General features: G+C 52.1%; 13 protein-coding genes; 7 read left to right on the top strand and 6 right to left on the bottom strand.

Annotated features, from left to right (window-relative positions):
* Nucleotides 1-338: 338 nt before the first annotated feature.
* Nucleotides 339-1,611, top strand: CHC_T00006260001 (hypothetical protein). XM_005718377.1 is given in 2 exon segments: nucleotides 339-1,151; nucleotides 1,152-1,611. 1 exon segment carries the CDS (start codon nucleotides 339-341, stop codon nucleotides 1,149-1,151), a length of 813 nt encoding a protein of 270 aa, XP_005718434.1. The 3' UTR covers nucleotides 1,152-1,611.
* Nucleotides 1,612-3,351: 1,740 nt separating this feature from the next.
* On the bottom strand, nucleotides 3,352-5,590 carry CHC_T00006259001 (hypothetical protein). XM_005718376.1 is given in 2 exon segments: nucleotides 3,352-4,081; nucleotides 4,082-5,590. 1 exon segment carries the CDS (start codon nucleotides 5,588-5,590, stop codon nucleotides 4,082-4,084), a length of 1,509 nt encoding a protein of 502 aa, XP_005718433.1. The 3' UTR covers nucleotides 3,352-4,081.
* Nucleotides 5,591-6,882: 1,292 nt separating this feature from the next.
* CHC_T00006258001 (hypothetical protein) lies at nucleotides 6,883-7,269 on the top strand. The gene has a single exon (XM_005718375.1). The coding sequence runs from the start codon at nucleotides 6,883-6,885 to the stop codon at nucleotides 7,267-7,269; it is 387 nt and encodes a 128-aa protein (XP_005718432.1).
* A 239-nt stretch (nucleotides 7,270-7,508) lies between these two features.
* CHC_T00006257001 (hypothetical protein) lies at nucleotides 7,509-8,054 on the top strand. The gene has a single exon (XM_005718374.1). The coding sequence runs from the start codon at nucleotides 7,509-7,511 to the stop codon at nucleotides 8,052-8,054; it is 546 nt and encodes a 181-aa protein (XP_005718431.1).
* A 183-nt stretch (nucleotides 8,055-8,237) lies between these two features.
* On the bottom strand, nucleotides 8,238-9,509 carry CHC_T00010282001 (exosome component 9 Rrp45). Its single transcript, XM_005718373.1, has one exon. It carries the CDS (start codon nucleotides 9,507-9,509, stop codon nucleotides 8,238-8,240), a length of 1,272 nt encoding a protein of 423 aa, XP_005718430.1.
* Nucleotides 9,043-9,654, top strand: CHC_T00006255001 (hypothetical protein). Its single transcript, XM_005718372.1, has one exon. It carries the CDS (start codon nucleotides 9,043-9,045, stop codon nucleotides 9,652-9,654), a length of 612 nt encoding a protein of 203 aa, XP_005718429.1.
* A 1,314-nt stretch (nucleotides 9,655-10,968) lies between these two features.
* CHC_T00006254001 (hypothetical protein) lies at nucleotides 10,969-11,799 on the top strand. Its single transcript, XM_005718371.1, has one exon. The coding sequence runs from the start codon at nucleotides 10,969-10,971 to the stop codon at nucleotides 11,797-11,799; it is 831 nt and encodes a 276-aa protein (XP_005718428.1).
* A 103-nt stretch (nucleotides 11,800-11,902) lies between these two features.
* On the bottom strand, nucleotides 11,903-13,780 carry CHC_T00006253001 (hypothetical protein). XM_005718370.1 is given in 2 exon segments: nucleotides 11,903-12,544; nucleotides 12,545-13,780. The coding sequence occupies 1 exon segment, from the start codon at nucleotides 13,778-13,780 to the stop codon at nucleotides 12,545-12,547; it is 1,236 nt and encodes a 411-aa protein (XP_005718427.1). The 3' UTR covers nucleotides 11,903-12,544.
* A 2,951-nt stretch (nucleotides 13,781-16,731) lies between these two features.
* CHC_T00006252001 (hypothetical protein) lies at nucleotides 16,732-16,947 on the bottom strand. The gene has a single exon (XM_005718369.1). It carries the CDS (start codon nucleotides 16,945-16,947, stop codon nucleotides 16,732-16,734), a length of 216 nt encoding a protein of 71 aa, XP_005718426.1.
* Nucleotides 16,948-17,277: 330 nt separating this feature from the next.
* Nucleotides 17,278-17,430, bottom strand: CHC_T00006251001 (hypothetical protein). Its single transcript, XM_005718368.1, has one exon. The coding sequence runs from the start codon at nucleotides 17,428-17,430 to the stop codon at nucleotides 17,278-17,280; it is 153 nt and encodes a 50-aa protein (XP_005718425.1).
* Nucleotides 17,431-17,719: 289 nt separating this feature from the next.
* Nucleotides 17,720-18,814, top strand: CHC_T00009084001 (fatty acid elongase). XM_005718367.1 is given in 2 exon segments: nucleotides 17,720-18,562; nucleotides 18,563-18,814. The coding sequence occupies 1 exon segment, from the start codon at nucleotides 17,720-17,722 to the stop codon at nucleotides 18,560-18,562; it is 843 nt and encodes a 280-aa protein (XP_005718424.1). The 3' UTR covers nucleotides 18,563-18,814.
* A 934-nt stretch (nucleotides 18,815-19,748) lies between these two features.
* On the top strand, nucleotides 19,749-23,309 carry CHC_T00010221001 (Putative ATP-dependent RNA helicase DHX8). Its single transcript, XM_005718366.1, has 2 exons — nucleotides 19,749-20,027; nucleotides 20,109-23,309. Exons 1-2 carry the CDS (start codon nucleotides 19,749-19,751, stop codon nucleotides 23,307-23,309), a joined length of 3,480 nt encoding a protein of 1,159 aa, XP_005718423.1.
* An 81-nt stretch (nucleotides 23,310-23,390) lies between these two features.
* CHC_T00006249001 (hypothetical protein) lies at nucleotides 23,391-25,640 on the bottom strand. Its single transcript, XM_005718365.1, has one exon. The coding sequence runs from the start codon at nucleotides 25,638-25,640 to the stop codon at nucleotides 23,391-23,393; it is 2,250 nt and encodes a 749-aa protein (XP_005718422.1).
* Between the last annotated feature and the right edge of the window lie 555 nt (nucleotides 25,641-26,195).

The following is a 26,195-nucleotide window of genomic DNA, read 5'->3' as shown; positions in this document are numbered from 1 at the left end:
CCTAAAACCAATTCATCAAATCACCATGGCGCGAGGGGCTCTGGAAACTAGCGGTTTCACGGTGAAACCGATTCCCACAATCGGATTGTGGGAATCGGTTTCACCGTGAAACCGCTAGTTTCGAGAGCCCCTCGCGCCATGGTGATTTGATGATTGGTTTTAAGGGCATTGCTGTTCCCCGTTTTTAAAAAAATCCGACTCATCAAGTTTTTTCCCGCAAACAGTAAAATCAGGCAAACCCCCACAGCTACATCAATCCTGCACGCGAAGTCGTGAGAGCATAGAGAAACAGACCTCACGTTCTACGCGGAAGCATTTGCACCACCGAGATTGTCGTCATGAGTGAGGATAGCTTTTCAGAGGAGCTGCAAACTCGCACGCGGCGGCAGCATGACCTCTCCAACACCCTCGTCAATTTATCAGCGCCACTGGCTCTCTCGTCACCCGACGTGTACCGGCTGCTCCTCGTATCTTGGTACTGGATCTACAAAACAGTCGAAACAAAAATGGAACATTTCAGGCTTACCTATCCGAAAGTGGGCGCAATTTATTTTCCCCAACTGCTTCGCACGGGAGCCTTCGAGGACGACCTACGCTTTTATTACGGTTCGGATTTCGAAAAGAGAATCATGCCACCGTCTAAGGCTACCGCGGACTACATCAAAAATTTCGTCCAATCTATCGAGAACGACCCGGTCTGTATCATCGCCTATTGCTACACTATGTACTTGGGCATGTTTGGTGGTGGCCCCATTGTGAAGAGGTGGGTTCGCTCTGCATTCTCTTTACCGCCGGGAAAGGGTACAAAGATTTTTGAGTTTTCTGATACTATCCCAGACATTCCAAAGTTTAAGAAAGAATACAAAGATGCAATGGACCGGATAGCGCTGAGCCGCGATGAGAAAGAAAGGATTGTTGAAATGAAGAAGCAAGTTTTCGCACACAACGATACGATCTTTGCGGAAATTCGAAAAACTGCAACATACAACAGGCGTGTCATCTCCGTTGTCGTCAAGTACGCTCTTCTTTTTGTCGTGCTGCTGGGGACGTTTCGCTTCTTGTTTGACGCCTCCTTCCGAACGCATGCACGGGAAATTTTCTTCGCCGTAACTTCGTGGGTTTCTTCACGAACGACGGATCTCGATACGTAGCAGCAAAGTCCACACTAGGACACACAATTTGTGCCACATGTGTTCCCAACGCCTCATATAGCTTAAGGTCTAGGGTACTCACTATCAGTGAGGGCGATCTTGAGAAGAAGAAGGCCCATACGGGTATACAAAACCAAAAGCCTCGTGGTAGGTCAGGGTCAAATGACACAAAAAAAATGTAGTCTCTTACTTTTCCGATGAAATCTTGACATGCGAACTTAGAAAAAGCCCAGCATCTACGCCCATCCGAACGAATTCTGGTAGAAGAGTTTGCAGACCTGTGACGAAGCCGACAAACGTGGTTAAGATCGCAAGGAGGTGTGATTCTTGATGTATCTGTCACAGAAAGAATTACGTCTCCGCCTTAAACGTAACGTGCGAAATTCTTGTTTGATTAACATCTAGACATGGGAATCACCAATACGATATTCACGACATGTAAACCACATCCACCACTGTACTGCGATTGTTCGTACATTCGAGAGTTAACTGAGTGACCACTGCACGTAGTCCGCCAGTGGGTTCGCAGGAGGTCACCATCAAGTCTCAGATACATTGAGCATCGAAATCAGACTGTGTTTCGCATGCCCAGAATTATTCGTGTTTCATGCCCTTTTGTAATTCATTCGTAGTGAGTAGAATGTGCGCGTGGTAGTGGACACACCAAAGCGTTGAAGAAGCAGCCTAATCACCACATTCTCATCTTCTCATAAGTTCGATCGTATGTATTTTAACCATTGCGTGTCGAAGTTGAAGATAATTGTCAGTACCAAATCTTGCTGGAAGCCGTAGATTTCAGCAGCGTGTCATGTCTCCCTCTCATCACTTGATTCCTGATTCAGGGGAGAGAATGACTGTCAGTTGCTGATTTTCAAGGCAGAGCACAATGCTAGAACGAAATTTCTTGATATGCTGTGGCAGCTGAGTGTCGATCAAATGCTATTTTTGCCCCTCCCCCTCCCCACCACCCCTCTCTCTCTCCCCAACCTGTTCTCTATATCAGTAGCAACGTGCATGTGCGAAGTGTTCGGTTTATTTAAACCAACTCTAATTCCTTCCAATAAGAACAGAACAACAACAACCACACGAATTGTCGATACACGCCAAGGTTCTTCCGAATAGGCCAGTCATTGCCCGAAACATGGAGTTTGGACAAGCGCAAGACATCGCACGCTATGAAGTCGAGTGGAAATCCTCTGACCTCGCCACATCTGTGAATAAACAGGTAGATGACAGGTCTTGTGGCTACATCCACGAAGCTCTTCCAGACAGACGGAGCTACTACCCTCTGCTGACTCATACAGTCGAAGCCAGAGATGTAGGAAAAGGGTTACTATATACAGATCCCTACGCCGATGTACGAAGAAATTTCTCGGAAAGGCTGGAAGTCAATGGTGTGAAACACAAACATCAGTTCCAAATGCGGTCTCATGATATGAGTGGATCGGTATCTGTTTCAGGACATCTGCGCAAAGATATCAGCTACGCGACAGAGTGGCCTGATAACAACAACTTCGTATTCAACCCCCCAATTGGCAGGGGAAAACGTCGTGGTTGCAAGAACGTGGAGTGTGGCTTTTGTGACCACATCGGGCACGAGACAGAGGAGTGTTTCTACAATCCTCTCGGGCATAAATACAAGCCTGGCTATAAATCAAAGGCGGAAAAACAGCAACTCCAATTCTTAAACGAACCGCAGAATACTCTAAAACATAATCGACGCAATCGCAAGCGCAAATCTTCCTCGAAGAAAAGGGGTGCAAATGCCCCTCCACCGCTTCAGGCACGGGGCAATTCTTGTATAAGCAAGTATGTCGGAAAAGGAAGCAGGCGGACTCCAAATGAGGCGATTGACCTTGGAGCGCGTCTGGGACGGATGTATGATTCCCGTCGCCACAGTCCCGCTCATTTATCATCCTGTAGACGCAACTTAGATGAATGATGTTAATGCATACCTTTTGTGTAATGTCATGATACTTATAGCTTGTTTCGAAAATAACGAGCTGTTCTCTCTTGAGAGAGAACTGGCGATTTTGAAGCCCAATAAAAGCTGAGGCATGCTTTCGCTTCTGCCCATGCATCTCGAAATGGAAAGACTAATTCTATTCTTTTTTGAATGCATTGGCTCGCTCCCCTGAAACATAGTGCAGCGATCATTTTCTCGAAGAGAAGAGATAGATATTGCCGTCCCAAGTATATGTGGACAGATAGACTTTCTTCCTTTTCCAAATTGTTCATCATAGATTGTGTAAATGGGAGCCTGTACAAGTCTGATACCATGCAAGTTTAACAGCTCCGATGTCTTGTTAAGCATGTGCATCCAAGCGATGGAGGACACCGTTTGAGCGGAAGCAAGCGAGGAAGAGTTCCTCAATAATGTTAAGTCTCTTCACAGAACCCGTATATATATGTCATACGGCCGAGCCATATGAGCGATATCCACGGCGCATCAGCGAACGACGTGGAATTATCAGTTTCGCTGCAAATACTTCGTAGGGACAGGATAATGACGAGGACAGCTTGCCGAGAGATACAATGGCCACCTTCGACGCCTGTTGATTGGCGGAAAGCGTTCTGACCATGACACTAGGCCAATAGGAGTGATTCCCATATGGTGACCTTGCTGGACAATGAATGAGGATCCGGACTGCAGAGGGCAGGCTGTGATGTCCGCACAAGTATTTGGTTGTTCCAAGAACATTTTAATACGCAAACCAGGCAGCTACATTACTCATGAGTCCTGCAATGTCGTCGGAGTGAGCGCCACATCGCTAGATGAAAAAGGCCATGAAACAGTGACAGAAAGAATCGCTCCGGCTGCATTTCAGCCGCACCAGAGACAAGAAAGGGAAACCTACACTATCAACAATACGAGTTGTTTTTCACGAGACCACCATGAAAAACGGAACAACACAGGATTCCTGATCAAATCAACCCCGCGCCGGAGAAGACTCGGGTGCAGTGGTAGTAGCAGAAGAAGGCCCCGACTCGGCAGGATCACTGCCTGTCGCAGCCGTGGGGGGCACCTGCGTTTCGATGATAGAAACCAAGCTCGCGGCCGTAGTCGCGTCGTACACTCCAGACTCGACGACATCGCTCAATCCATGTTCACGTTGGAACTGCATCACAGCCGCCTTCGTCTTCGGTCCATACATACCAACTGCACGACGGTACATGTTCTCATTCATGAAGCCCAGATCCGTGAGCAACTTCTGCAGAAAAGCCACGCTCGGCCCGCGGTTCCACATGGAGAGCGGGGCCGAGGGCACGACAGCATCCCCCAAGCGCGCCTCCCAGATGTACTTGCATTCTTTGAACTCGATTCCTTGCTTATCAACAGTCTCATCGTTGTAACAACTGTCGCACAGGTCGTAATTTTCGCGGTTCGTCGCCATGAATCTGCTACCTCGCACCGGCTGTTTCCCGCAGTTGTCACACTCGACACCGGTATGAACCGAGAACCCACTCGTGCGATAAGACTCCCCCGGGGGCACCATCTCCGCATCCCAGGAGAAGGAAAAATCCTCTGGTAGCATCCTGAGCATATCTACGACGACCTGGTCGCGTAGAGCGACCCTCACTAGCTCCATCGCACGGTCAGTGATATCACTACCAAAGCCTTCCCCAATCGCAGCTTCTAAGTCCCTCACTAACGGTGGGACAGACTCCTCCCGCACCGGTCCCTCCGAGCCCAGATTATCGTTCATCCACGAGCGTACTACGGGCGCGCCCGCCCTGGCCGCATTAATGATGCGCATAGGGTCTTCGGCGGAAAGGACTGCCTGGCGCGCCTGATCAAAGGCGTCCCTGGTGTCCTGCGACACGCGTGACAAATTGGACATGATGTCGGGGGGACCTCCCCCGGAGTTTGCCATGGCGGAGATGAACGATGCAATGGGGCCGTACATGTTGAAGAAGGGCGGTGGGGGCGTGGGCATGTCCGGGCGGCGCGAGCGAGAGGAGCGGCTGCGCCAGCCGCACGGGTGCGAGCGGCGCGAGGAGCGGAAGGGCTGGTTGCGGCCGTCGTTGAAGATGGTGGACAAGATCTGAGAGACGCCGGAGAAGACGGAATCCAGCTGCGGCATGGGGTCGTGCGAGCGGTCCGGCTCCGCAGAGGAGGGGGGACGGGGCACTTCGGCGTTGGGGGCTTGACGTGAAGCCTGCTCGGCGGCGGACACGTCCTCGGCGGTGTCGTAGAGGTAGACGCGGAGCGGGGTGATGCTTGCCGAGGTGGCGATGGCGAAGAGCTCGGCGAGCTCCGAGTCCGAGGAGACAGCGACTAGGTCGTCTTCATCGTCTTTGTAGAGGATGGTTCGGGGGGCCGGGATGGAGAAGATGGCGGCGAGTTTGGCCTGGAAGTCGGCAAAGGTGGAGGACGGTTCCAGGGAGAAACGACGCTTGGTGTGCTTGTAGCAGGCCTTGACGGAGAGCGGGGCCATGATGCAGTGGGAGAGTGGTGTGGGTGTGGTGTGGTTGTGGTGTGGTTGTGGTGTGGTTGTGATGGAGTTGTTCTGAGGGTGGTCGAGAAAGGTGAAGTGAAGATGGGTGGGATGCGGAGTTATATAGAAGAAGCGGTGCGTTCCATGTTGGGGCGAGGGTGGAAGGCGGAGAGGCTAGAAGGATCTTCCGTTTGTCCAGCAAGGAAGGCGCAGAAGATGGTTTTGCAGAGCGGTAGGCGCTCATGCCTGGAGCTCGAAGATCAAATGGGTGGTGGTCCAATAAGGCGTCGCCATTGTGGAAATTCATTTCCGGTCCTGTACACGTGGTAGGGGTTCGGCGCCTTGGGCCATGGAAATGCACGCCTCCTCTGAGGGTCTCCTTTAAGACAGCATGGACACTGTCCATGGCCATGTTTGGATGTATATGCGTTTTGGGACATTCGCGACACGCGGAGTGAACATTTCAGCTCCAGAGTACCTTCGAAGGTATACAGCGGGCAATCGTTGACTTGCGGGCCACCCTCCAGCCCAAATAACCCGCCACCTACTACTAGGTGGCGGGTTATTTGGGCTGGAGGCTTCTAGTAGAAGCCATTCTTTTCCATCATGCCCCGGAAGCAGGTGTGTAAGCCCGTGCGGTAGGTGCAGCCCTGCACTCCCGGGGGGTTCTAGAAGGGTGCTGCTGTCCAGGGCACCACAATCACAAATCACAAAAGGGGCTGCGCTCCTTTCCGAATGCATAATCAAGTCAGCAACGGAATCAGAAGGGCCTCCGACACGTTTCCAGTAACGGATAGTGTAAGCTTACACTACCCATGTCTGGCCAATGCCTCCAACCAAATTATGGTCATTGCTCACCATGATAACAAAGGGGGGGGGGGGGGGGGGATTAAGGGATTTAGGGGGATTAGGAGCAACGTGCCGCTAAAAATCAAGTTTCACACACTCTGCAAGCGTCCATGCGCCCCTCGCCGCACACGGCCGAAGCGAGCGATGCCTCCAGGCGAACGGTGCCAACACGGAGGTCTCCAGCTCTGCTCGAGTTGCCGAGCGCGATCGTATCCGCTCTCCTTTGCAAAACGAGCACCGGCGACCCACTCCGTGAGCACGAGTCGGTGCAATTCACGACGCCGAGAACCGGCGATGCGCCAGAGATACAGTATATGGGCTCGCGTGCCGAGATAGAGGCCAACCTTGAATATTTGTAAAATTCCGTCACATCTTTCCGAGCTCGATCCATCTCACGGATCGCCGCCTCCGCCTACAGCCGTCCGGTCCCGCCCCCCCCCAACATGGGTCACTGCCACAGAGTCGCGTCGATATACGATATTTCTGTGACACCCGTGCACCCGTGCTCTTCCCTTCCTCCTCATCCACGGCTTGCCTCGCTTCTTCGCCTCGATCATCGCTCAATTCCCTGCAAACCACTTCAGCTTTCCACACCTGCTCAATTCCTCCCGCTTCTCACCTGCCCGCAACTCCAACCCTTAATCCCTGCCAGGCATCGTTCACCCCGCACCGGCGTCATTTTTGTCCCACCTACAGTCAAGCGGCGTCCGTGCCGCCACCTTCGCTCCCTTCCGTACCGAACCCGCGAACCAAAACCTTACCGTCACCACATCGCATCTCCACCATGCCCGACACCGCTTCCCCTAAGCCGTTCTACGGCTTGTATTTAGCGGCCGGCCTATCCTCTCGCTTTGGCTTTCGAATCAAGTGTCTGCAACCCGTCGGTCGCTACGGCGAGACCCTGCTCGAGCTATCTGTGCGCCAGCTGCAAAAACAGGGTGTCACTGCCATCATTCTCATCGTGTCCGACGCTACCTACTCCCACATCTTCTCTGTCGTCGGTGACAGCTTTTTGGGACTTCCCGTCAAGTACGCCTTCCAAAAAACACCAGAGTATAGAAAGAAGCCCATGGGGACTGTCCACGCATTGCTCGCCGCGAAGCCACACATCGACGCCCCTTTCATCGTCCTCAACGGCGATACGCTTTATGGCGACAAGGCACTTGATAAGGTCTGCACACATATCAAGTACAAAGATACCCCGTGCATGCCTGGATACCCTTTGCGCGACGTTTTGCCACGATCGGGCAAGGTCAACCGCGCCGTAATTAGAATTGAGGGGTCGGCCCTCACGCAAATTGTGGAACAGTATAACATTTGCATGGATGACATTAACGCAGGCAAGTATTCTGGCGACGAGCTCACGTCGATGAACATTTTTGGTTTTCAACCATCCATCCTGGATTTTGCACAACGAAAGTTTGATAAGTGGCTTGAAGACAATGCTACCGAAGAAACCTCAGAGTACATTCTCTCCACCATGCTCAACGACCTTCTGCCCGAGGAAGGTGTCAAATCTTTCGTTTACGGTGTTGATAACGCCATTCCACTCGAACTTACTAATCCCGAAGATTTCGCTTTCGTCAGAAATAACCTCGACCTCGTCGGTCTGTAAACACCTCGTGTCCTGCTTCGCCTATTAAACTCAACAACACCACAATTATCCGATGTACAGCAAAATGTCCAGTAGCACTATGTGCACCATGTTAGTCGTGCGCACAGCACCAACCGAGTTGCGCATCCCGTGCTCCAAAAAAAGCTTGCCAGCCACAACGCATAGACAGGTCTGACAAACCTACTACCGCCGCCCGCCGCTTCCCTTCCCTTTGGAGATGATCGCCGATTCTAGATCGTCATCAGACGATGAGCTATCCGAAATCTCAATAATCTCAGTTGGCTTGGGCCCGTCCTCTCGCTCGGGCTCCATCTCCATCTCCACATGTTCTTCCACTTGTACAATTTCATCCACCTCCTTCCTCCCCTGCAATAGACTCGCTATTGCACTGTCCACGCCCTCCACCGCGTGCACTTTGACGGGATCACGGTCCGTCGCGCTGGGCGGTGGAGGCAACGTGTCCTCAATTGGCGTCGCATTCCACATCGAAAGGGGGGCGGCTTCACTCATGACCTCGTCCTTCTTTCTCGTATGTCGCGACCGTACCTGGGCCACAGGCTCCGGCGTAACGAGCATAGGCCGCAGACTTGCCCTTGGATGCTTTGCGGACGAATCGGCCAGCGCCTTGTTCAAAATGGCGGTGAGCTTGAGTGCCCGCTTCTCTCCCAGCTCGCTGCACTGGACAAAGCTCTCCGGCTGCAGCGGCAAGCCTCCCGCCTTATACACGCCACATACTTCTCCCTGCGCATTGAACGCAAACGATAGCGAACCCCCCGACGCGATCTCCTCCTTCTTCACAGGGTCCATGACGACCATGTCGGGCTCATACGGCTTGCCGGCGCCGAACAGGGCGAACGACACCGACAGCGGGACGTGGTGCACGGGCAGCGGTACAGGCTCTCGCTCATCCAGGGAATGGACGCGGACTTCCTTCCCTGTAACGGTGACATCCGGGCGGCGAGCATGCATGAGTGAGGACATGACGGCCATGACGCAGGCGTCAACGCAGTTGCCGTCGTCGTTTATGATGTCGACCTCGACGCGCACGGCCCAGACCTTGACACCGGCGAGGATGCAAAGGGCCTCGGTATCGATGGCCCTCGCCTCGCGGACAAACTTGTCGATGCAGTTACGGATCTCCGTGACGACGGGGGTGTGGCCCGAGCGGGCGAGCGACTCGCGGGCGGCGGCCTCGGAGGATGTCGGGGACAGGTCTGCAACGACGGTGAGGACGCCCTCGTTGGGTCGTTCGGAGGAGGGGGCGGTGGCGTCGACCGAGGTGGAGGCGATGACGAGCGTGTTGTCGAAGGCGACTTCCGCAAAGCCCCAGGACGGGCCCAACGTGACGGAGACGTGGCGCGGATCAGTCAAAGAGCGGCCATCTAGACGACGGCCCGCGGAGACGCATTCGGAGGCGAACAGTCGCTCAGAGGTGGAGATGGATTTGTCGTGCATGTTGAGGAGTGAAGTGCGGGGGCGGGGGAGGAAGGGATGGCTGGCGAGGAGGTTTATGCATGGAATGCAGTGTAAAGTTTACGGTATATTATCGCTTGTCTTTGGTCGGCGGATCAAGAGGCTAGGTCCAGCAATGAAACGGTGATGAAGGCACTGACGGATTATTCATCCAAAGGAAGCGATGCATTCTAAATTTACCCGCTGTTCGGCGTGGAAACGTCGGCCTCGTGGCAGACGAATACTAAAACGCTTGTGACATTTCTTTTCTAGTTTATTTATCATGTTGTGTAACTTTCAAATGAGGTAACTTTCAAGTGAGGGTAGTACGAGCATAGGCCGCGCCAAGAGTGTCATACGCGAGAGGAACAAAATGCCAATCAAGGCGCGGGAGGTCAGCATTGGCTCCGAGGTGGAGCGCGGCCCGGATAATTCAGGCGTGGGTGGGCGGCTTGTCGGCATCTGTGCCGACAAGTGCCGACAAGTGCTGACTTCAGCGGCCCCTGCGATGCGGCTCGCCGCCGTGATGCGAGCGCCAGCACGATAGGGAGTCCCTACCGTGCTGACGCCCGTCCCTACTAGGGACTACGCATGTGGTGGGCGTAGTGAAAGGCCCGTACGCGCGGCATTTGGAAGTGTTGAAATGGAAACCAGCGGCAGCACCGGCATCCTTGAGCATGCGGAGTGCCTTGGTCATCTCGTCCATAGTAACCAATAAGGGTGTCGTCGTTAGCGTACAAGCGATTTAGGAAGAGGGTCGCACTCACGGCTGAGAAGGCGAACTTGTAAAAGGAGCATGCTCGCAGGATTTCCCTGCTGGGTGCCCTCTTGGCTGCGCATGAGGAAGGGAGGGGAGGACGAGTGTACGAGATCGGGGACGGTGCGCCCATTTCCTTGGAAACCAGCAAGGCTCGGGGTCTGGAGCGTCCTAACTCTTCGTTAGGTGTGCTAGCACGCAAGCACCCTGACATTTGGCATGAATGGATTGGTTGAACGAGAGTAAAAGCATTTCCAATAATTTTTTCAACCAATACATTCATGCCAAGTTTCAGGGTGCTCGGGTGCTGGCACGGCGAACTCTTCGTTAGGAACGGCGCCGGGGCGTGTCCTGACGAGAGAACGAGTTGTGCTAAAATTTACTTGCTGTCGCAGTCACCACGCACACATGTCTCACTGTCTCGAAACATGGGCCAATACACCGTGTTTTTCTCTATTTTTCCTTTGTTTTCCCCGACCCTTATCGCGTCATGCACCCTCCATCGCACATCATTCTCCATCCGCCACCGGCTCCGCCGCCGCCGCCTCCGCCACAGCCCACTCACAGTCCCAACCGCCCGACTTCAGTCGCTTGACTCATTCCGCAGCTTCTCCTCAATGTAACCCCTCGGCTCCGCATCTACACATCGCAGAGCCTTTGAGCCCCCCTCAACACCAACCTCTCCCCCCTTGCCTCCCATTGCCAATGTCGCGAACCCTTCGCTCCCTCCTCTTTGTCCCGCAGCTTCCCCTCGCCCGCGCCCCGCGACGCCCGCACCTCTCGCCCCGCCGCTTCACCATGTCGGCTCCGAAGGCCCCGACCCCGAAGGCCCCGACCCCCGCCTCGGTGTCCTCCCTGCGCGTCAGCTACTCTCGGGCCCCCGCACTGGACGAGGCCATGCTGCCGCCGGCCCCGTTCGCCCTGTTCGCTGCGTGGTTCGAGCAAGCGAAGGCGTCGGGCGACCCCGAGCCCAACGCCATGTGTCTGGCCACTGCCTCGCCCGACGCACGCCCCTCCGCACGCATGGTCCTGCTCAAGGCCTTTGATGACAACGGCTTTGTGTGGTATACTAACTACGGCTCGCGCAAGGCCGCGCAGCTCGCGGACAACCCGTTCGCGGCACTCACGTTTTGGTGGCCGTCGCTGGAGCGCTCGGTCCGGATAGAGGGCAAGGTGGATCGCGTCCCGACGGAGGAGAGCGATGCTTACTTTAAGTCGAGGCCGCCCGCGAGCAGGCTGGGCGCCTGGGCGAGTGATCAGAGTAAGCCGGTGGGGGAGAGGCATGTGGTAGAGGAAAGGTGGAATGGCTTGGTAGATGACCATTTGGATGAGAAGGGGGGGTTGAAGAAGGAGGTCGAGAGACCGCCACAATGGGGCGGCTTTAGACTCGTCCCGGACCGCGTCGAGTTCTGGAAGGGGCGCGAGGCCAGGCTGCATGACAGGATTGTGTATGAGCTTGGCGAGAACGAGGACTGGACGCCTAGTGAGGAACTTAAGGGCAGCAGTCGCTGGACAAAAACGAGATTGCAACCATGACCATGTGGCCTTACTGAGTTGCATCCGCACCGCCCCGTATCCCTCTTGTACTAAGATTCTGCCAAAGCCGCAACATCAGTGCAGTGTTGATTAAGATATTGTATTTCCAAAACACACATTTTATTGCACCTCATGATTCAAACTACAGTACGACTCGTCTCTCTCGACCAGGAACATGTACATATATATAGCACTGTCTGCGTAGTACCTTTTGTATAAGAGTATACGACGCCTTCAACTTGTGTAAGTCTGTCAAACTCGTTTGACAACCAACTACTGTGCGCCATTTTTGTCTCTTCTCGTAGCTCTCATCATATGGTCCATCCCACGCCAAGATCAGATGAACTCCTGAACTGGCTGAACATTTCTTCGTGCTCTCTGTCAGGACAGCGACTCTGGTCATCAGTCTTGGCTTGTGTCATTGCCCACGTCATGCGTCCTCTTGTATTCTTCTAGACACAAGGTGACCGTATTACGCTGTGGCATCCATCTCGCAATTTGTTTCATTTCGCTGTCACAAAATTTGCAGTACATGTTAAGAGTTATGGGTAATCCTTCGACGACACCAACGCGTACATCGGCTGACATGAACCGCACGTGCCCCCATACCAACGGGTCACTTCTCTCACCTGCATCCTTGATCGTATGGTTCGAGCGATCATAAAGCGTGTGGATTTACTCAGTTCCCTTTATAGTCAATAGGACATATCAAGCAGCTCCCTTCTATGGACACCGCAGTTTCGGCTTACAACTGTGGATGAGGTTGATGAGGATGGATCGAATGTTGCGGCAGTGAATGCATCGGCACGCCCGATGAATGCACATTGTGGCCATGTTGATGCATGGCAATTGGATGTTGTTGCATCGCGGGCATGACTGAAACAGCACCGTGTCCGGGATGGAGTTGCTGCCCAATTTGATTTGGGTACGTTGCCACTCCGGCAGGTAGAGGCACAGCAGAAACGGCAGTTACGGCACCGCCCTGGCCCGTATGTTGCATATTTGCGGCTGCGTGAGCAGCGGCGGCGGCAGCAGCAGCAGCGCTTTCATTTTGCTGACGAGGGCGCATCGACTTATACTTGTCCATGAGCTTCAAGCGGAAGACGTGCTTACAATTCTTACATGAACTGCAGGCGGATGGGTTTTCATATTGACATTTCGGACAATTCTTCTTTCCCCGTTTCCCAGAGCGCTTGACCTTCTCCTTCTTCTCTCGAAAGACGTGCGGGCACTTGGGACACTTTGCGACAGCCGCAGCGATTGTGTTGTGACAAGTCGGACACTGCTTTGTACCCGGCATACGAGCTGGCTTCTTCGGAGACGGCGCCGGAACGACAGCAGCGGCCGAGTCCATACCAGTAGGTTGAGGGACGGATCGAGCGGAGACGGAGGGTAGGTTGACGTTGGGGGCTTGAACGGAGACGCTGGGGTTGGCAGTGGCGACCTGATCTTGGACTCCCTGTGGGATGGAGGTGGTCGGCGGCGGAGGTTGTTGTTGGTCGGACTGCTGGTCACCGTTATGGTCGTGTTTTGCAGAGTCTGTATCAGGAGACGGGCGATGCGTGTTGTTAACATCAGAGTCGGAGTTGAGTGGATATTGCTGCAAAACAGTGCCGGAAGCGTCGTGAAGCTCCATGTTTTGATGGTTTCGTGCGGCGTTGAACTTGGACCTCGAGAAGGAGTTAGTTGGCTTCCCCGGTCTTGTGAGATTGGAGTGTGTGTCGGTATTAGAAGCTAGAGCTTGAGAAGTGAGAGGCGATTGAGAAGGAGATTTTTCCGTAGTATTGGAGTTGGTGTTGCGCTTTGCAAAGCGGGAAAAGTGTTCGACGCGATGTTCTTCGTTTGACTCTTGTGACAGTTGTTTGTTGTGCACGGTAGGGGGAACTGTATGCTCGGGATGGGTTAGGAGTTCGCCCTGGGCGTTGTGAAGACCCGGAGCGGATAGTTGGAGCCTTTGAGGTTGGTCTTTCGCTGCGACCATTCCCAGCAAGAGAAATTCAAATGGATGCGACAGAAAGAAGGAAAAAGTAGATACAAACGAAGGTGTGAGAGGAAATGGCGCCTTTGGCGGTCAGTACCAACCAAGGGTCCTGAAAAGAGGGGAGCGGAGAGGGGGGAGGGGGGGGGGGGGGAAGAAAAAATGTTTGGGGAAAAAAAAGCCGATCGCCCTGGGCGGGGGGGGGGGGCGTGATGAGAGGAGGGGATGGTAAAGCAAGCAGAAATAAGGTTTGGGACACGATGACGAGAGCAGAGGCAGATATGGGAGTGAGAGGGGGTGGGGCGGGTGTACGCGAAGGGGGGAGGAGGTGAAGCAAGAGTTGAAATTGAAAAGAATGGGTGGGGGGAAGGGATGAGCGGATTAATAAAGAGAAGAATGTGGTTGGATGGCGTCAGTGGCGGTAGACGAGCAAGGATTGAGATTTGATGCGCAGAGGTGCGGTAGTGGCAGGGGTGGTCGTGGGGGTGGTCGTAGGGGTGGTCGTAGGGGTGGTCGTGGGGGTGGTCGTGGGTTCTCGGCGGGGATGAAATTGAAGTAATTTTGAAGATGTGTGTTGAAATCGGAAACGGTCGCAGGGCGTTGTTGTTGTGGGAGGAGACAAGTGTTTGGTCGCGCGACGAGGAGTGATTTGCGTTCAAAAGTGAAAAAGTTCAACGCGGGAGAAACAGCCAGTTTGACAGAAAAAAATGAACGCAAGTCCGAGCAGTGCAAGGAAAACAAGGAAGAAACAAACAACGTCGAAGGTGCCTCGACGCTTATCTGCTCTCAAACCAATTCAGTCGGCGAGAGGTGCGAGTTTAAAAGCGAAAAACTACCCCCCTCTACTGTCGGTCCCTCGCACCCCGCCCTGTCGCCCCGCCCCATTCTCACAATGCACTCAAATTTCTCACTTTCCCTCTGTCAACACACGTCAGTGGGCGCCACAACCCAATTTCGCAGGCCCCTTCGCACCCCCTCCGCCGCCGTCCCTTCGATTCCACGTTTTTCCCTTACTTTTTCAAATATCTTACCGTTCCAACCCCCGCCCCTCATCCCCCCCTCCCCCGCCTTGTCGTCAACCCCGGTCCCTACTCTCTGGTCCTTTCGGTCACTGCGTGCATGCATGCAACACACCCCCCCACCCCCCCCTCCCCTCCCAAGCCTTCACTCGCGCTCCTTGACGACCGATTCCAAAATTACACGAAATCTACTCGTCCGCCCCCAGTCCCCTTGAAATTGTACTACAGTAGTTACACACTTGCTTTTCTTCGCATCGCCGCCCCCCTCCCCCGCCCCCTCCCCCGCCCCCTCCCCCGCCCCCTCCAGCCGCGCCACCCCCAAACCCCTCCCGCCCACTTGCATTTCCATCATTGGTCGCGTGCGCCTGCCCGACTTTTCCGTTTACTTTTTTCTAAACACCACGAAATATCTGCCCGGTATCCCAAGCCTCCAGCAAAGATTTCATCTCCACCCAACCGGCCACAACCCTCTTCCGCAATCTTAACACGCACGTTTCTTTGTAATTTTTTAACATTTTTATCTGTAACTGAGTTTTTTAACTCTTCTACAGTATCTGGTGAGTGTACTGTGTGTTGCTGTATGGGACGAAAACTTCTCAGGGGATGTCTCCAACCCTCAAGAAAAGCAGTGTTCCGGCACCAAATGTCAAGGCACTGCCCCGAAAACGTCGTATATCCTGATTCACTTTCCATCGGTCCGCCCAATGCCAAAAAAAAGATATATCCTTTGATTACTTTGGCCAGCGCATCACTTTCAGTCCTTCGGTCCGTAGTTTCTGCGTGTTTGTTTGAACAAGACTAGCTTCCACTCCCTTTTTTTTTTTCGAAATTCCTGTCGTTCCAACTCATATCAACACGGGGCTGCGGACCCTCGTTTCATCTCCAAAGGTCATCTACACCACATCTGTGAGTCCCCAGCATGCGTACGTGTTCAACGCTTTTTCCGTCCTCAGAGTTGTTGACAACTCTGCGCTGACATCAGCTCCTTTTCTCGTGGGTCTTGGGTCTCGTCGTGGCGTGTCTTACTGTACCTGCTCTTACAGCCAAGAAACTAAACACTGTATACTAGCAGCTACAAGTAGAGCGTACAATCAAGCACTGCACAGCACATCGACTCCCATCTTGGATCCTGTACGTGTCTCTTTTTTCTTTTGGATTTTCTCATGTCGCCATTGGAGGGTCCTATCGGTCCATGACCGCGCCAACACTTGTCATGCCCAGTTGGTTTGATATTGCTTCGTGCTTCCACGGGCATCCCGCCTCTTCTCATTTCCTATTGGCTCAAGGGAGATGATTTCATTTTACTTTTTGACACCTCGACAGTATCACTCGTTTTTCTAGACTTTTCCATGCCATCCATCGTATGAGTCCGGCCTCTGAGTCAGAGGTACAGTACCAGGGTTGGTGCTGGATAAAACTTTACTACCTCTCAGAGCCTCTGAGAGGTAATAAAGTTTTATGGAGCCAGTCGACCGTGCTCAATCAGCAAGGCACAGTCGCTCTCGTACCACTCGCGACTGCAATGCCACTGTAGTTATGTACAGTGAACCCTCTCGATATGGATACGCTCGGTGGAAGTAGTCCGTATCCATTTGCGCTTCCTTCTAAGTAAACGTTTTTTTTTAGGTACAGGAGTTGTACTGTACAGTGTACAGTACCAAGGGTAAAGCTTTACCACTGTGCTCTAGCGCTGCGCACAAGGCCTTTCTTCTCTTGTACGCTGCATTACTGGGGTTGTATCCGGTTGTGTCATTTCAGCTGTAATGAAGCGTTCCAGATCAAGTGACCACGAGTGCACTGCCCTTGCACCGAAAGTACTTGTACCCATGGTGCAGTACCCTTGGTACAGTATATATGAACGGCGTCCGTGTCCATTACAGTACTGCATGACTCGGCTCGCATCATGATGATACGACCGCCCCATCACGCTTACCTCTATCGCGGTGGGTAAGGTGGATACTGTTCTCCACACGACCATGAGCCACATGCCAGAATTGGCAGAACGCAGAATGGCAAGGTTCCACCACTTTGCGTCACATGTTCTTTCCTCCGGTTGCGAGCCTCCACGCTAAGTCGTGAAACACAACAGGCTCCAATCTTGCGTTTTTTTTTTTTTTTCTCACGGGTCTCTCGTATGTAGCAGGCAAGCATCGATTAGTGCTCTTCTGATCAGTGATTTTTGTGAATACTAACTACGTAAACTCCCAACGAAATCCACTCTGTATGAGCTTCACACGTGTACGAATTGTCCTGACAACTGGAAACGTTTTGAGTTATGCACCTGCGAGATTCCTGCCGAGATACTCTGCACTACAGGGTGCTGTACAGAAATGCACCGCAGTACTCGCTGTACGGGGAATTTCTCCCACAGTGGTACGAATCGGGCCACAAATGCTCGCAGTCCCAGCGGAGCACTTAATCCCTGTTGCTTTTCGTTTGCTGAGAAAGGAAACACCGCAGTTGAAAGATTGATGTCAATCTTTATTCTTTCAACTGCGGTGTTTTGTTGTGCCAACAGTGTTGACTCAACACAACACAGTTACGCTTATTCACACGTGTCCACGTGAATCTTGGGGCGACATCCACACACAAGGATGGCGTCGGACAGCAATGAACATTCCTGGGCGGAGGCATCCTACGATCGCAGAAGCGATTCCCGCTTGCCCGCGTCGACATGTCCTCTGTACTCTGTACCGACCGCACCGCGCCAAATCGTCGTATCGCTTCCCTCCTCCCTCTCGTCTTCCGCCCCCACTCTTCTTCTCGTTGCGACGGCCCGACTCCCCAACATATCCCTTCTCACCATTCTCTGTCTTCCTTAGTCTCTTTCTAACTCTCCGCTTCATCACAACCTCTACAACCAGTTTCCTTTGTCCAAATTACGCCGCCCGGCACTTTCTATTCCTATTCACCTTATCCCAAAATGCAGTTTCTCACCGCCGGTTTCGAAGACTCTAGCGCCCTCTTCGGCGGTAAGGGCATTGCAAGATGGCTTTCCGACTGGCGTTTCCAGCCAAACGTCACCCCATTCAGCTATTGGGCCTGGCCGGTCGGTGCTTCTGTCATGTATGTCTTAATTCTATTCTCCTTGCGGCATGTCATGGCCACGCGCAAGGCGCTTGAATTTCCCCGCATCCTCTTCCTGCACAATATCACCTTATGTATTGCAAGCCTCTTTCTCGGCTCTTGGTTGACGTACACCCTTGCCGACGCCTTCGTCAATGGCTTGACGGCATATCAACTAGTCTGCTCGAGGCAAATTTACGAAAACGGCCACATGCACATGATCTACTACATCAACATGTTTTTTAAGGTTTGGGAATTTCTAGACACCTTTCTCCTCGTCGTCCGGAAAAAACAAGTCGCTTTTTTGCACGCATATCATCACGCCGCCACTCTCATCCTAACTTGGAACCAGCTCATGGAGCATTCCTCCCCGCAGTGGGTTCCCATCGTCATTAACCTTTGGGTACACGTACTCATGTACTACTACTACGCCATGTCCGCTCTGCGTATCCGCATCTGGTGGAAGAAGTATCTCACCACTCTCCAGATCTGCCAGTTTGTCATTGACGTTACCATCATTGGTTACGCCTACTTCACGTTCATCCGCGCTGGGTTTGACGATACTGTTTGCTATGGTACCACAACTGGAGCCTTGGTCGGCCTCGGTGTTCTGTTTTCTTATCTTCTACTATTCGTCCGCTTCTACTTCCAGACCTATTCTAAACCTCGCTCAAAAGAATCAGCCAAAAAGGTTCAATAACTCACATCTTAAGCTGCTGTTCGCTTCCTCCCAAGGAAACCACTTTTTCACGTTCGAAATTGGACCACCACATCGCAACGCGAACGGTAATCCACGTACAAGCAGGAAGCCTAGATTCCTGACTGCGAGAGCATTTTTCGAAGCTGCTCCTAGTGTGTACTACTTTTTGTCTATGCGAATATTTCGCATCGTTACCATGTCGTATTATGCGGCACCGATCGGAGTAAACAAATAAGATCATTATCTCAGAAACTAATTTGCGCGTATCACTCGCGTAAGTCGCAAACGTTGGAGCGAATGAGACCTCTGTTCGTCCTGAAATTGCCGTAGGCTGCAAAAGTTTCAAACAAAGCCCGCAATTCATGAGACATCCACAAGCGCCATACACTTCGGAAGCAGCTTGTGCCCGAACAAGGATTCATTTATCGAATTCTGATGCTTCGAAAATGCGATACATCATAAGTGCAGTGTCAGGTGCGAGTTTTCGATATGATTGTCGAAACCAACCCTGCCCGATTCATATGGGAATTACATCGCAGAAAAACAGCAGCTGGTGTGAACGGATTGTCCCCGGATTTCTGAAATCGCGCGCCCTGTACAGAGCAAACCGTTTCTAATCAAAGCACAACTTGCTATGCACTACGGACAACGTGACCTTCTCACAATGCTGGATCTGGGCACGCACAACACGAATACCTCTATTATTGCGACGAACGCGTGCCACAATCATATAAAAGCTTAGCACAGTGGTCGCCGCGCGCAGCCCTTTTCTCCCTGATTCCGCAGAAGGCTCGGGGTTTCAACCAAGTGTCCACCGGCGCCATTTCCTGGTGGGGTTCAGTTATCGCTCTCCACGGAAGAAGCCATTGGATATTTTTGTCTGGGCGACGACAGGTATCCGTACGAATGGATAGCTTAGCTTTCCCCATACGGACACTCCCCACTGGCATCTGTTTTGGCGGAATGTAAGGCGCTTGGGGTTTTCATGCCTTTCCATTTTTTGTGTTTTTTCAGAAAGAACTCGCAGTCGCTCTTTGGCTATCCTTCAAACGGTATACGCTATTTGATTAAGTTGCTCTCACCGCAGTTGCTCTTCCCAGAAGCGACTGAACCTCTCATCAGACTTGACTCTTTTGGGAGCCTTAGCAATTTTACTTCACCACGATCCGAGGCTGGAATTTCAAACATGGATGAACTTGAGAAACTGCGCCATTTATCACTCGTATCTAAGGTCTGTGTTGAAATGCAGAATCATCTGGGCACCGAGGACAGAGGTTCGGCAGAGTTTCTAATCTCTCTAGTTCACGAGAGCCATGACTTGATGTCGTTCCGTACATTGGTAGCGTCTGCTTGTGGAAAGCCACTTCCCGACGCCCTTACTGCTTCCATTTACCGCTCAGTGCCGCGGACATTTACACGGCTTCCAGAGGACGCGGCAGCACACAATCTCGCAGCGAAGCAGACAGTGAGATCTACGGCTGGTCCATCGGTGTATCTTGGTCGCCCTGTACGCACTGTGGAATACAAAGAAACGGGCAACACGCAGGGTTTCACTACACAGGCGACTGATTCAAGAGGTTTTCTCGGATCTGGAATTGACAGAGAGCGGGTACTCAAAGCATCAGAGAACGAGAACGATACGATAAGTTCTAGGACTCATCCTTCCAACCCAACTGGGGCGAGTTCCCGAGAATCCGTATTGTTTCCGCCTTCGAACTTAACTACCACAGGATGGACAAAAATGGTTGACATAAAGCGGGAAGAAATCACTGCCGGTTTACTGTTGCGTGGTAAAGTCGTGAATCTGCGCGAGTATGGAGCATTCATTAGCCTAGGTAGGAACGGTAGCGCTGGAGAAGGCCTTGCCCACATTGCAGATATTCACCCACATGGCCATCGAATACGCCATCCTTCGGAGCTCTTATCCAGGGGACAGTCTGTATGGGTGAAAGTCATTCTAGTGGAAGAGCAACGAGTATCGCTGTCTATGGAAGGCATCGATCAAATGACTGGAGACCCCTTGGAACCCAGGCAGACTAATGCCGCAAACCGAACACCGCTGCGAACAGACGTAATTACACAGAACACAGCAAGGGGAAGGGCAAGGGGTCCCCATAGAGGACAAGAATCTGTGAGTGGAATACCGAGATCCTTTATGCAAGATAGACAGGGTGAGCTACGACAAAACAGCGGAAGAATGAGGCGTCGCTTACCTGAAACTGAGCAATGGGAGCTCACACAACTCGCTAAAATTTTACCACAAAGAGAACTCCAACAGCATATGGGGGGACTTCCATCATCTCCAGGGAATGTGGAAGTACCTACCAACGAGATGGCTATCTTGTTGGGAGATGAGGAAGAACAAGAGAACGAAGTGGAGATTGAGCTGAATGAAGATGAACCCGCTTTCCTTCGAAGTTCCGCGGCGGGTCATGGTGTTTCCCGTGCCCAACCATTATCTCCGGTACGCATTGTGAAAAACCCTGACGGATCCATGCAAAGAGCAGCCATGACTCAATCTGCCCTGGCAAAGAACAGAAGAGAGGAGCGTGACCAGAAGCGCGCTGCACTAGAAAACGAGATGCCTTCTGATCTCAACCTCGCGTGGCAAGATCCTGTTTCAGGAGAGCGACACGTTGCTGCTGAACTGCGTGGGAGTGCTGCAGGCCCCTCCGAAGTGCCTGAATGGAAGCGCAAGGCTATGGGAGTGGCACCCAGTTTTGGATATGCCAAGCAAATTGACAAGTCAATTGCAGAACAGAGGGAGTCGCTGCCAATAGCCAGATTGAAAACGCAATTGCTGCTTGCCATCCGAGACAACCAAATATTGGTTGTAGTTGGAGAGACAGGCTCGGGCAAGTCTACACAAATGACTCAGTATCTGGTTGAGGCTGGCTACACCAAAAACGGCAAGAAAATTGCATGTACACAGCCGCGAAGGGTGGCAGCTATGTCTGTAGCAAAGCGAGTAGCAGAGGAACGAGGATGTCGTCTGGGTGAGGAGGTCGGGTACTCTATCCGCTTTGAGGATATGACGTCCGCCGAAACTGAGATTAAGTACATGACGGATGGCATGCTACTGAGAGAAGTCTTAACTGATCCAGACCTCGCTCAGTATTCTGTTATAATGTTGGATGAAGCGCATGAGCGCACGATTGCCACCGATGTGCTCTTTGGTTTGCTAAAGGACTGTATTAGCAAAGGCCGAAAGGATTTGAAGATAATAGTGACATCGGCCACTCTCGATGCAGAAAAATTTTCTACCTACTTTCTTCACTGCCCGATTTTCACAATTCCTGGCCGCTTGTTTCCCGTTGAAGTGCTGTTTGCGAAGGAACCGATCAGTGACTATATCGAAGAAGCTCTGATGACTGTGATAAGAATTCATATGACAGAACCTGCTGGTGACATCTTGCTGTTTCTCACAGGACAAGAGGAAATTGATACCGCTGCCGAGATGTTGTATGGGCGCATGAAAAAGATAGGAAAGAATGTTCCCGAATTGATCATACTCCCTGTTTACTCCGCGTTACCGTCTGAAATGCAGACACGCATCTTTGATCCCCCTCCTCCGGGTAGTCGAAAAGTGGTGATTGCCACGAACATCGCAGAAGCCAGTCTAACCATTGATGGTATACTTTACGTGGTGGACCCCGGTTTTGCGAAGCAGAAAGTGTATAATCCTAAATTGGGGATGGACTCCTTGGTCGTCGCACCCATTTCTCAGGCGTCAGCACGCCAGAGAAAAGGCAGAGCAGGTCGTACGGGACCAGGAAAATGCATATGCTTGTATACTGAAAGCGCTTACATGAACGAAATGCTTCCCACAAGTGTTCCAGAGCTGCAACGAAGCAACCTTGCTCACACTGTACTCACCCTCAAAGCAATGGGGATCAACGATTTGTTGGGCTTTGATTTCATGGACCCTCCTCCGGCGCCCTATCTCATCTCGGCGATGGAACGACTTTATTCCTTGGGGGCCCTCGACGAAGAGGGCCTACTGACCAGGCTGGGTAGGACAATGTCACAGTTTCCGCTGGATCCCATGCTCAGCAAAATGCTACTGGCATCTGTAGATCTGGGTTGCAGTGAAGAAATCCTCACAGTTGTTGCAATGCTTGGCGTGCAAAGTGTATTCTATCGACCGAAGGAAAAGCAAGGTCACGCAGATCAGAAAAAATCAAAATTCCATCAACCGGAAGGAGATCATCTTACGTTGCTCACCGTGTATAATCAGTGGAAAAACAACCGGTTCTCAAGCCCATGGTGCTATGAAAATTTCATTCAAGCTCGGTCTTTGAAGAGAGCCCTGGATGTAAGAAAGCAGCTGGTAACAATCATGGACCGATTCAAATTGGATATTGTTAGTGCAGGAAGAAACTATGTGAAGATACGAAAGGCCATTGTCTCTGGCTTCTTTGCACATGCAGCTAAGAAAGACCCGCAAGAAGGTTACCGCACGCTTGTCGATGGGCAGCAGGTCTTCATACACCCATCCTCGTCTCTATTCCATGCCCAACCAGAATGGGTAATATATCATGAAGTTGTTTTGACAACGAAGGAGTACATGAGAGAAGTCATGGCTATCGAATCGAAATGGCTCGTTGAGCTTGCCCCAAGATTTTTCCGGAGGGGCGATCCGAGCAAAATTTCACGGAGGAAACGTCGCGAAAAGATAGAACCGCTCTTCGATAAGTACGCCCAAAATCCAAATGACTGGAGGCTCAGCAAGAGACGAAGAATATAATTGCAAAACGCAATATAACATGTTACGGTAAAAAGAGCACTATTGCGGAAAACTACGCCACCCTAAAGGCTGAAATTAGTGTTAGCGGGAGAAGCCGTCTACTTGAAGAGCTACAGAGTCTAGAAGCAATCCCTCCATCCTCTTCAAATCTATTTCGACATTCGAAGTTGCAGTTTCGCGCACTGCGCGCAAACCGCTCTTTGAGATTATGCGAAAGACGCATGCACTAATGTCATGTACAGGAGATGTTCTTTTGGATGATGGCTTGCGATCCGAATTCGCATCCAAGTAGTTCCAAATAGCATCTGCGCATCGTAGCGTTGTTCTTGTGTCTCCTTCATCAGATGCAAGCGCCATTACTCTGCACAAAGAGGTGACCGCCACAACCTTTTCTTTAGCAGCCAGCTTTATGCACGTCCAATATGCTGTTTTTGCTTCTTCAACTTTTCCCAACCTCAACGCTAATTCACCCCTCCGCAGCCAATCAGCCGCTGGTCGCCGTGTTGTGGCCGCAACCTCATCAGCCGACCGCCGATAATCATTGTACAAACCCTGATTCTCTACATCCTCGCGAAACGAAGATGAAGACCCGGAATCGCCATCTCCCGCGGCTTTCTGAGACCTCTTCACCTGGGCACCGGCTGCCAAAGCCGCTGCAGCAGAGTGCTGCTGTTCCTCATGATTCCACCTAGCCATTGCTCGTAAATCTTTAAACATGTTCAAAACTAGATAATCTAGCCATGGTTTGCACACCTGCTTGCCCGATTTCTCAGACCTCTTCTTTCGCAGAAGTCGATCGACAGGGATAGCCTCATCCTCGCGTGCACTAGATAAAGAGCCATTCATGGTGGTGGCTCCTTCCAGAGTCTCGTCATTGGGGAGACTGGAAATGTCGACCGCGGCAGCTTGTGCCAATTCCTGACTTCCCCCAAGAACTTCTTCATCCATCAGACCATTCCTGGTCCCTTCTTGGCGATGACCGTCAGAATTTCTTGCCATATTGAGACCAACCTGATCGTTCTCGCTTGCAGCGCCACCATTCTCGCCATCGCTAATGACGTCACTCGGGTCACTACTGCTGTCATCTTCCCCGTCTCTATCCAACGAACTCTGCCCATTCTCCACATCCGCCTGCATGACAAAACACTCTCCTCGCACTGCAAGCATTTCATCCCATGATAATTCATTTAAGATCTTCACCAACACCGCGTAGCACGATCGTTCTACCTCAGTCATTAGCTTCCCAGGCAAGTCAGCCAGGGTATCTTCCGTCTTTTGATCGGACATATTCCTTTCCTCTCGCAGCTGGTTCGCAAGTATGCGCACGGCATCATTGCCTTGGGAGGCGCCCGCGACCGGGGATGTGAGATTTTTGCGATTAGGTAGTAGTCCCCTCAAAAAGTGATCAAGGGATGGCTGAGGCATGTTGGCTGAATTCAAGGCAACGAGCGCATGGGAATATGCCTTAAGGTCCACGTACAAATCGGCCAGCACAATCCAAACCTCAATAGTTTGGTTAGGGCGAGATGCAGCTTTCTTCGCTGCTTCCAAAGCCTTATCAGGCTCGCCGCAAGATCGGTGAATCTTTGCACGTTCCAACCACGCTAACTGAGAGTCAGGATCATCACGTAAGACTTCGTCCACGATCGAGTTCGCCAATGCAATATCTCCCTTCAAGCGGGCCGCTGAAGCGGCATGCACCGCGCAATCACGGTCGGAATTGCAAATGCGTTGGCGTTGAAAAAACTCAGCAGCAGTGTCGTATCTAGCGAAGGAAACGAGGTTGTTGAGAATTGCAGTGGCAACTCGAGAGTGCGAGGCATAAGAGGTCACGCCAGCAAGTGAGTCCGTCCCAGAAAGATGCCAACGATTGACACAATCAGTAGCGGCGTCGAAGAAAATGGATTCCATTCGTAGCGCGCCGGACGAAGAGATGACATGCAAACAAGGGTACAAGGGAGCCTCTCCAGCACCAGAGAAGTCTCGCAAAACAGAGCTGACCACTACCTCAGACCAGAAGAGGTCGGAAAGCTCGAGCGGGCGTCCGTCGGCACCGGCAGCTGTGGCCGAGGTGGAGCCAGGGAAATCCACGTGAATAGTTACGTCGGCTTTGGAAAGAATGTTGTAGGCCGCGAATGTGGCTGACGCAACTTCCCATCCCCCTGCAGCTACCCAGGGCAGTGGGTCAAGGCCTTTGTTTCGGACTATATCGACGATGTAGGCCGATATTGCCGCGCCGTGGGAGGTGTCGACCCCGCGGACAAAGTGATAATAGCCATAAATCTTTGAAGCTCCGACTACCGGGGTGTAGCGCTTTCGTACGTATAGCATATCTGGAGGCCCGAACGCATGAAAACTTGGTAAAGCGGCAGCCCGCGCCGACATAGCTGGGCCAGACATGGCCATGTTCGGAGAGGACGGATCAATTGGGTCCCCACCATCGATCACCTCGCACACACCGACCACTGACTCTGCGCGCAAAGCAGTCGGCATGTTCAAGGCCAAGGCACGAGAGGATGGATGGTGTCTTGATCACAACAACTACCAAAGCGTACGGGGTGGACCGAAATCATATATGCTGCAAGAGCGCAAAGGAGGGCGGGGAATAAGCGCGCGTTGGAGTGCAGGATCACATACGACACACGCGAAACAGCTGCCCAAACGTATTTGTCGGTATCCACAAGTATGATTGAGACTCAGTTGTTTGAGGGAATCGACGTTCGCGGCTGCCCCGGCGCGATGACCTCCAATTGACTCTTCGTGTGTTCCCCATACTTCTCTAGTCTGAAATATGATTCAGGTTTATGTCATAGAAGAGACATAAGAGTTACATTTTTTCATTGGAAAATCTGATTTAGTGCCCACTGTCGGGAGACCTACCGGGCG

The sequence above is a fragment of the Chondrus crispus genome, genomic scaffold, assembly GCF_000350225.1.
Source record: "Chondrus crispus Stackhouse genomic scaffold, scaffold_39, whole genome shotgun sequence".
In the NCBI taxonomy this organism is placed as follows: Eukaryota; Rhodophyta; class Florideophyceae; order Gigartinales; family Gigartinaceae; genus Chondrus; species Chondrus crispus.
Note: the sequence above shows the minus strand (reverse complement) of the source record. Positions and strands in the feature narration are given on the sequence as shown.